The sequence below is a fragment of the Rhincodon typus genome, chromosome 26 (assembly GCF_021869965.1).
Source record: "Rhincodon typus isolate 14 chromosome 26, sRhiTyp1.1, whole genome shotgun sequence".
NCBI classification, from domain to species: domain Eukaryota; kingdom Metazoa; phylum Chordata; class Chondrichthyes; order Orectolobiformes; family Rhincodontidae; genus Rhincodon; species Rhincodon typus.
In genome coordinates this window covers 30,617,290-30,627,516 of record NC_063357.1, presented here as the reverse complement: position 1 = coordinate 30,627,516, position 10,227 = coordinate 30,617,290, and the positions used below count along the sequence as shown (strand labels likewise).

Below are 10,227 nucleotides of genomic sequence, written 5' to 3'. Positions count from 1 at the left end.
TTTCTGAAGAAGGGTCTAGGCCCGAAACATCAGCTTTCCTGCTCCTCTGATGCTGCTTGGCCTGCTGTGTTCATCCAGCTCTACACCTTGTTATCTCAGATTCTCCAGCATCTGCAGTTCCTACTATCTCTGTACAGAACCAAACTGTGTTAGTGACTATGCATACATGTAAGGATATTTTATGAATAAATTATGTTATTGCAATTAAAAAAAGTTAATCTCATTACTGGTGACTGCTTATAATATTCTAGGAGAAAAATGAGCTCCCTGGAAATAATTGTAAAATGTGGTATTTCCTGAAGTATAGTACTGTAACAATACTACAACAGAATATATTACATTTGGATCTGGAGAAACCCCATCCGGAGGTGGACTCATCGTGTCCTCTCATGTAGAAGAGAACAAGAGATGAGAAGTGCTAACTATAGGCCATTCAGCAAGATGGGTCCAGGAAATAAATCAACTGTATAATATGATTTATAAATCAAATTCCAGCGGTTGGGAAGGAAGTTGAATAAAAAGGCTAATGAGTATTCAACGCAGTAGAACCCACAGACAGAGAGAGCTTGAAGCTGAGCCTTCAATAGGAGCAACCCTGCACCAAATTTGATTAAACTGAGGATAGACCGATTGTATCACATATACACACAGAAGAATACTTTAGTTTATGTAACTACAGTATTTTATTAGTAAATTGCTCTTACTGCAATTGTTTAAACAGTAATTTGTGTCTCAGATTGTTACTTTATATCACTGGCAAGCAGGTGGGATGTGCAGACACAATGGCAAAGTGGCGCCTTTCCATGTTGTAAATGTCTTTTGATATTATGAACATGAAAAAAAGTTTTTTTTGGAGTGAGTGATTACAATCTGAAACACACATCTGCCTGTAAAGACAGATTCAATCATGGCTTTGCAAAGGAAGCGGATAAGCAGATAAATAGGGAAAATTTACAGCAATGAGGTGGGACGTGTGCAACAATCCCTCTAAACTATTTGGCCACTCAGATGGTTTGCACACAGAGATCAGCTTACAAACATGGGATAAGCAAATTACTGCAGATGCTGGAATCCATACTGCTGGAAATCACAGCAGGTCAGGCAGCATCCATGGACAGACAGCAAGCTAATGTTTCAAGTCAAAATGACTCGTCTTCAGAACTCACAAACACATTGACTTCAGGTTCCAGAAAACCTTGGAGGTCCACATAGCAGCAGGAAAAGTTAGAGGAAACTTATGTTCCAGGATTGTGTCCGTTTTTTTCCACAGTCGTGGAACGAACATGGTGAACTGAACGGCCTTTCCTCTGTGTTGTAACATTCTATGATAACATGTACCAGAGAATTAGTTTAAACAAATTTCACTATACTGTACTGACTAAGAACCTTAAAACTACAATATTTAAATTGAAATAAATAAGCACAGAGTACGAAGGTGCAATACAAAATAAGAAAGGGGATCTCTCTGTTCTCTACGTACCTGTTTTGATTGTTTGATCTTTTCATACTTCTGTATTTTAAAATTTTCTCTCATTTATATTTATCGTTTATACTTTATTATTTGCATGCCCATAAGTACTGTTACCTCAACTGGACATTGTAGTTTTTTAAAGAGATTGCAGGGCGTGGTGGTGGCTGGGGTTTCAACTTGTTCTGTAATGTGAAACTGGGATTTTGGGTTGACTTCCCATAATTAAAAGCACCAGATTTGCTTTTCATTGATGTAATGATGGCTTTAAGCAATTCACTTAGAAGATGTTGATCTGTCTGATCTATAGAACTTGCTTCAATGGTATTGTTGCATTCCATGATTCCAAAGAGCCATGCTCACTAAGATTCTGTCCCAACTAATTGGTATTGTCATACATAGTCACATTAGCAGGGTGTACCAGTTTAGATTTATTTGAACATTTCTTTTAAATGCTTCAAAAATCAACAACACAGCTTATTGTTCAGGTCTGTTTATTTAGCAAATAATATGTTTTGTGCACAACATTTTTCTCCATCCCAGGAGGTGACATACAATTAGCAGAAGAAACTTAAGGGAGTAGCCAAATCCTCAGGTATAAAAATGCTTTATAACCTTCACCTAATAGCTGTGACCACTTTGGATGTACAGAAATCTGTTGAGGTATTTGAAGGTATCTAATGTTTGTCCTCTAGCAGTCTGGTGGCTCAGATAAAATCATTAATCCACTGTTTGCGAAACCAATTTACCTTGTATCTGCCATATAGAAAGCACAATGAATTGTTGCTCTGACAATATGGCATAAATTTGTAATTCCTTTGGAAAATCATGCTTGTGATTTAAGGAACAGAAAGGGAAGTTGAGTATGGATCATAGGAAGCACCCTCCATGAAAACAAGAATGGTTAAATAACACAGGTCAGAAATACAACATCTGGGACTTCAACTAAGTCTACAGCAATGTAGTTATTGTTGCAAACTCTGATTAAGTTTTATAATGGTTAAAAATTTCTGATTATCTCCTCTTCCTAAGTTTGTACTGAAACCAAAAACATCAAGAACATCATGAATACTATCATAATTTTAAAATTTTGATTTTTACCTCTTTTGTTAAAAATTATAGTTGCCTTTAAAAATTCAGAAACACGACTTATTTGTGCACAGCTTCTAGTTCAAAATTTCGTACCTGGAGACTTGGTCTGCTGGCCACCGCTTTGTCGTTGCCTGGATTTGATAGGGGTAGAGGATGTAGTATTAGCTGCAATTGTCTCTTTAGGTATATCATAGTCAGAAAGTAGTGCTGAAATAATGGTTCTTGATCGATCAGTGGTCTGGATAGAGTCCAAAGAGCCGGTCTGATAGTCAGTGCTTTGTACTGTCTGCAGGGGGAAGATGTTAATTTAGAAAGTGTAACATCATTAAATATGTAACAGTGTCCTTATATACCAAATGGTCTCCAGTATATGTGTTCATTGACTGTTTAAAATTGCACTCTTAATGAAATTAATTTTGAATTTCATTCCAATCCATATTAATCAAGAATTTCAAAATTGAACTAAAAATTTCCTTGTAACTTTAAATCGTGTACAAGCAAGCAGCTGTCAGTACACAATACTACTTAACCATAAACAGTTTAGCAACATCGAAAGACTAACATGTAACACATATAAAATGAAAGGTTGAGGAGTTGCTTTGTGCACAAGCATTATCATATTAGGAAGTGCTTTTGTTCTTAGTAGACATCACTTTAGGATTGATTTGGGTATACTATTTCAAATCCCCTTCAAGCGGATTCCCTGCAGGTCATGCTACATGACACCACATCAATATTTATATTGCAATCCAAATGGAAGGGAGCAAATCTGCAAATATTTTTCAGGCATCTCTTATGCATAAGCTGACATTTTTTCATCATCAAATGTAAAGTGCACAAGGCTTGCTTCTCAGTTACAGGATGAGGAGAAAATATTCCCTTGTCAGGTACAGGGCACAACTGCAGAGAGGCATAAGTTCTGCTCCAAATGTGCAATGCCTCCATAATGATTACATAATCCACTTGGAAAAGTATTTGTTTTAGAGTGGGAGTAATATAGTTGAATTGTTTAAAATATTTTTGAGTTCCTACTATGATTATCTGTCTGCACGCTAATAATTTATATCGTTACTCTAAGAATACCAGGTCACTTGTGACTTTATAACTTCATACAAGGTTATGGTTCTTGGTTCTTGTTCAGTTTATTGTGAAATAGTAAAAGATATTGATATGACTGAGATTGGAGGAAGGTGCTAGTACTGAGCAATTAGTCTAAATTTTTGAGATCTTCCTCATGTTCCGTGTCATCCTCCTCTCCAAGTGCTACATTTTCCTATGGAAAAAACATAGTTTCACAAAACATTAGTTCCTATTTTTCTTAATAGACTGGCTTTTGACTTTCTATGGGGTTGTCCCAACATGATTTTCCAGCACATTGTACCTCAACAACATTACAAATTATTGTATTTTAGTAAGTGCTTCCTCCTACATTTGGTTACCAACGCCCCAGTGCAAGGTATTAGTTGGCTTGATGAAAGCACACAAAGTGAAGCACTAATAGAAAGTAAAATGGGGCATCTGAAAGAGTGTCATTTCATTTTTCTGTACTGTTAACTGTGGACTGAAATGGGAAAAAGAACTGTCTTAAAAACTGAGGATTGCTGAAGGATTATAGTCGATTTATAAAGCAAATGGCTTGACACTCATTCTAAATGCCATTTTTTCTTTTTCATGTCTAAGCACCATTTAGACACCTATTTGTTCAAGCAATAGTTGAGGTGCAGTTTGGAGTCAAAGTGAAGCTGAGGATAGTGTACAAATGGAGATTCAGCCAGCAACAAGTAGCTGATTCGTCTGTGGATGAGTGACCAGTTGTTGATGACAAAGGCCATCTGTCTGTCAACAATTAGATAATTTGTTCTCAGGTAGCTGAACAGTTGAGGACTGTGAACAGGGTAGTGAGAACCTATCAGACCTCTACCAGCTTGGGAGCTCTCTCTGTTTTCCGCAGTAAAAGTTGCTTTAAGCTTGAAGAAAACTGGTTCTTCTTTTCATTAGCAGTTGCTGTAAGTTATGACTTTTAATTATTTAATCAGAAACATTTTAGAAGTGTGAACCAGCCATCTGGTGCCTTGTGCAAACCAATGAAAGTAGAAAGAAGGTCAAACAACAATGTTTTGATCAGCACAAGAGCCATCTTAGCAGATTCTGTAAATAAAGACCACTAAACGACTTTCTCAATTTTTCCTTCATCTGTAACACCCATTTATTTTTGTCTGCTTATATGTATAAAGGGGAGTTTATAGGGGGTTAGAGTTTTAACTTATGTTCATAATTCATATGGTTCATTGCTTTCTGACAGCTAGAATCTATTTACTTGTAATTAATAGTAATTCTTGTTAAGGACAGAAACTTGGTGCTGTCTGTCAACTTGTCTAAAAATCAGTTACCATAGAATCCCTACAATGTGGAAACAGGGCATTCGGCCTATTGAGTCCACACCGGCCCTCTGAAGAGAATCCCACCCAGACCCACCTCGCTACCCTGTAACTCTGCATTCCCCATGGCCAGCCCACCTAGCCTGCACATCCCTGGACAATTTAGCATGGCTAGTCCACCCCACCTGCACATCTTTGGTTGTGGGAGGAAACTGGAGCACCAGGAGGAAACCACGCAGACACGGGGAGAACGCACAAACTCCACATAGATAGTTGCCCAAGGTTGGAATTGAACCTGGGTCCCTGTGAGGCAGCAGTGCTAACCACTGAGCCACTGATAAATTGGGAAATGTTGTGTACTTCTACAAAATCCTTAAATCCCAGTGACGACTCTGGGAATAGCAAAGCTTGATTTTTGGCCCAGGTGAGCTATGACAGAATGAATAGGATAGGAGAGGAAGGAAAATGTTCTGGGAAAATGTTCTGGATAACTTCTGCATCTAGGTATGACTCTATTGCATTGCCACAACATCAGGATCCTGCTGAATAACAGATGCTTGGGAGCACCATCACTCTCAAGTTCTCCTCCAAGTCATACATCATCCTGACCTGGAGCTATACTGCTATTCCTTCACTGTCACTATGTCAAAATTCTGGAACTCCCTCTCTTAACGCCTCTGTGGGGTACTTACCAAAGAAAACTAGGAATGGGTAATAGGTGCCATGAGCAAATTTTAAAAAAATGCTCTGGATTCTTTCCAGTTGATGTGTTCTTCATCTTGATAGTGTGATAAAATAGCACAGTGTGGAGCTGGAGGAACACAGCAGGCCAGGCAACATCAGAGTAGCAGGAAAGCTGACGTTTCGGGAGAAGGGTCCCGACCCAAAATGTCAGCTTTCCTGCTCCTCTGATGCTGCCTGGCCTGCTGTGTTCCTCCAGCTCCACACTGTGTTATCTCTGACTCCAGCATCGGCAGTTCTTACTATCTCTGAGTGTGATAAAATTGTTGCTTTTGGTAAATAATAAATTACAGTGGAGTTCCCTGAGTCAGCAGTCTGATATTTGAGTTCAAATTCTACCCTCATGAATTATGAATTAAATTCAATCAACAGAATTTCCACCTTTCCTAGGAGTGGCAAGAACCATGGCTGGAAGGGCAAATAATCAGGTAGGTTGGCAACCTAGGTTGGTAGGTTTCTTGTCACCTCAGTAATTAAGTTGTGAGCAGGAAAACTGATGGCTGGCTTTCCTGATTTGCCACCAATTAAGGCCCTAAAGTAATCAATCATCAATTATTTAATGGCCTCAACCTGTCATTGGCACAATTAAATTTGTACCCAGCGGGCAAGAGGAAGTCATCCAACTAGCAATTTGGGACGGCCTATCTACTGAATTTGGGGTGTGGTGATTTACCCCATTCTGGAATGGAGGTGGGCTGGGAGTTGGCTACTGAAAGCCAACCCTTTCCCTTGCCTCTGCTCCCCTTGGCATCCTCCTTTTCCTGTGATGCCCAAGCTGTGAACAATCACCTCCCCCGCCCCTCCGCTTCAACAAAATGACTTGCTGTCCCACTGCCTTTGAAGTGTTACTGCATTGCTCCTCACAGTGGCTGCTGGCTTCTGAATGGCGTGCAGTTTCAGGTAGAGCAGGGCATTGGTGTTTTGGGATTTGATTGGTCAAGAAGTCTGCAAAGTCAATACTTGTATGCCTGATTGGCACTTTAACTGGTGACTTGTCTCATTGGTGGGTGAGGAGAGTGTTTCACTACTAAAGATGCCTACCCCAACATATGGACAAAAATATGGAAAATCGTGGCCAGTTTGGGGCTGGCACCATAAAACTAACCACTAAAATTGTCAAAGTACTACAAAGATCCAGCTCATTCACTGATGTAGCTACACACTTATCAGATTTGTCTCCAGTTCTCCATTGCCTTTAATAATGAAATGTACCCAGGAAATTACTGACTGTCATCTTAGCCCTATTGTAGCTGACTCTTGTTTCTGTATCATTAGAAAGTAATACTTACCTGAAAACTGTTCCAAAAGCTGGATGAGATAATGGGTGGAATCTTATAGTGGTCTAAGTAATGTGGGCAATGGTGAGTTGAGTGGCAGCAAGATCTATCTCTATGTCAAGATCACCTTGTTCCATCTTTTCTGCTTTTGACGAGCAATGTGGTGAGATTTTTGGTAGGCAGCGGCGAGATGTCAGTTGACAAGGAATAACACTCGTTAAGTGCCTTGTTAATGCCACAACTTGCCTCATTAATGTTCAGCCTTCCATCTTGCCAAACAAGCTAAATATAAACAAAACTCAACAAGGAAACAGATTATGTATCTGGTAGATTCAGCACACTGATTGCTCCAAACAACCTCCATGAAATACACTGGGCAACAAAATCTCCAGGCAAGATCTGCAAATGCAGCAGTCAGGGGTCTGCTCATTCATGTCTGTGGGCTGTCTATGTAAGTTAGTCAGGGATCTGGTATAAATGCAGTCCTGGATATCTGTTCACTGATCTTCCAGGAGCGTTCTAGGTTTTTTTCTAAGGACAGTGGGGGATCGATGACAGAAGGTGTGGTTGTGTAAAGGGGGTGTGGGGAAGCAGATGCATTTATAGTAATGGAGATAAAGATCAAGTTGACCAGGGGAATTTGAAACAGCAGTGGAGGGCATGATAGGCAATGTGAGGGGCTGGGTTATTGATTGTAATCACCATCGTGACTGCCAAGTGTAAAAGAACATATGAGGAACATTTGAGGACTCTGGGACTATACTCATTGGAGTTTAGAAGGATGAGGGGGGATCTAATTGAAACTTACAGAATAGTGAATGGCCTGGATGGAGTGGATGTTGGGAAGATGCTTCCATAGGTATGAGAGACTAGGACCCGAGGGCACAGCCTTAGAGTAAAGGGAAGACCTTTTAGAACGGCGATAAGGAGAAACTTCTTCAGCCAGAGAGTGGCGAATCTATGGAATTCACTGCCACAGAAGGTTGTGAAGGCTAGGTCATTGAGTACATTTAAGACTGAAATAGATAAGTTCTTGATTATCAAGGGGATCAAGGGTTATGGGGAGAAAGTGGGAGAATGGGGTTGAGGAACTTATCAGCCATGATTGAATGGCGGAGCAGACTCGATGGGCTGAATGGCCTAATTACTGCTCCTATGTCTTATGGTCTTATTAACAGGGTGGGCATCAGTAAAACTGGGCTTCAGGAGGTAGGGAGAGACAAATTTGGAGACAAAGTTCAATATGGTGGTCTCCACACTGGGGAATGCGCTGAAGTGGTCTTTTGGCATAGGGTGAGCTAATAGGAGATATATAGGCTGTTACTTGGGACCAGCTGGGGTCTAGTGCTAATGGTGTTCAGTGCATTGCCAGCATAATGTTCTCTTCCCTAGATGTGAAGGGTTCCTAGAAAATGGCTAGAACAATACCCAGTGTAGACAGTGTGTCAATCTGATGGTCGAAAGGGTGGAGTTCACATTTGCTGAATGCCAACAATTTGTACCATTAAAAACGTGAAGTAGCTATTTGCAAAGTACAGTTACATTGGATTTGTAATCATTACATCATCCACTTCATGTGCATTTGAATTGAGGATGATTAGGGTCAGATACTAGTCAAAGATGAGTTGCTACATGCCATTGGTGCTTGCAAATTGAACCAGGCACTTGAATAATGTTGAAGTTAGCATCAGTGAAGGTACAAAATGTGTGTACTGGGCAAATGGAAACCACTATTTGTTCCAATTCCAAGAGTCTTATGTGAACCATGCGAGTTTGAGTTCTAATGTATCATGTAAGTGTATCAATTATCTGTGCTGAATGTAGTTTGAAGTTCAGTGTTTGATGTGAATGTAAGGTTGGAGGGACTCCTTTTTATTTGTTATGCTCCTTTTTTAGCTGACATGTGGTGGTCACTCAGTTGGTTTGGCACCTGTAGCAAGTTATTACTGCTCATGCTGAGATGGAAAGTGGATATCTAATGCAGACACGTCCCCTGTTAGTCACGTACAGCATGTCTCACTGTGTGGTGAAGTGTGTTCAAACATCATTTGCAGGTTGTGCTAACGATTTGCTGTTCAGAGATCTAAGAAACGCTCTTGTTCCTTTTGAGTCCAATGTAGGTTCTTTCATAAAAACACACAAAAAGAGAGAAAATAGAAACACAAGTTGGACATTCAGCCCTTCTAACCAAGTCCAATGTTCATTAAGATCATGGCTCATCAACTCCAATCCCTGTTTTGCTTTCTCCCCAGTCCTTTTGATCCCTTTAGTCCTAGTAACTCTATAACAGACTCCTTCTTGAACATATTCAATGTTTTGGCCTCAACAGCTTTCTGTGGATCTTTCTCCTCATCTTGGTTGTGAACGGTCTATCTGTATTCTTAAACCGTGATCCTTGGTTCTGTCAGTCCTGCCACCTCAGAAATCAGTCTGGTATACCTTTGTTACACTCTCTCTGTAGCCAGAGCATCCTTCCTTAGATAAAGAGACCAAAATTGCACATTACTCCAGAAACAAAAACAGATATTGCTGGAAAAGCTCAGCAGGTCTGGAGCATCTGTGGAAAGAAATCAGAGTAAACGTTTTGGTTCGAGTGACACTTCCTGAGGCTATACTACAGGGCTTAGTTTCAACAAGGCCCTGTAGCAAGACATTCCTACTCCTATACTCATCCTTTCACTATGAAGGCCAACATACCATTTTCTTTCTTCACTGCTTGCTGCACCTGCATGTTTACTTTCAGCAACTGGTGTAAAAGGACACTTGGGTCTCATTGCACCTCAACTGAAGACCATGAGCATTCAGCTCAGGGAAGAATTGCTACTGCAGGGCCCCTCAGGATATGTGGGGTGTGCAGGAACCCAGAATTTTCTAATCCCGAGTTCATTCCCTTAGCATGCTGAATGTAAGCCCTGGGATATGGTGACTCCCACGCAGTGGGAGACAATCCTGTCCCGATGGCTGTGAAGGTCATTCAGCACTGAACATCTATGGCTGGCTCCTTCCAGGGAGTGACAGGTGGCCTGAGACGTGCATGGCCACAATTCCAATTAGAACAGTCATCTGTGTTACAAAGGTTTATTTCATTCCTGCCCTCCCCCCGGTGCAAGGTTAACGCTGAAACCCAAGTGGTGTGATTTGGAAATCTAGCTGGGTTTTTCCAGGTACAGGGTGCTGTTGACTATACACACTTGCCACTGAGAGGACTGTATCACAACGCTGTGGAGCTCAAAAGCAGAAAAGGGTCCATTCAATTAATATGTAGGTGATT

General features: G+C 40.6%; 1 protein-coding gene across 1 annotated transcript in view; it reads right to left on the bottom strand.

Moving 5' to 3' along the window:
• hsf5 (heat shock transcription factor family member 5) overlaps nucleotides 1-10,227 on the bottom strand; it is a 106,724-nt gene that overhangs the window by 9,627 nt on the left and 86,870 nt on the right. The window contains exon 5 of the mRNA XM_048612376.1: nucleotides 2,654-2,846. Within this exon, the coding sequence (XP_048468333.1) occupies nucleotides 2,654-2,846 (193 nt within the window). The remainder of the gene's footprint in view (nucleotides 1-2,653; nucleotides 2,847-10,227) is intronic.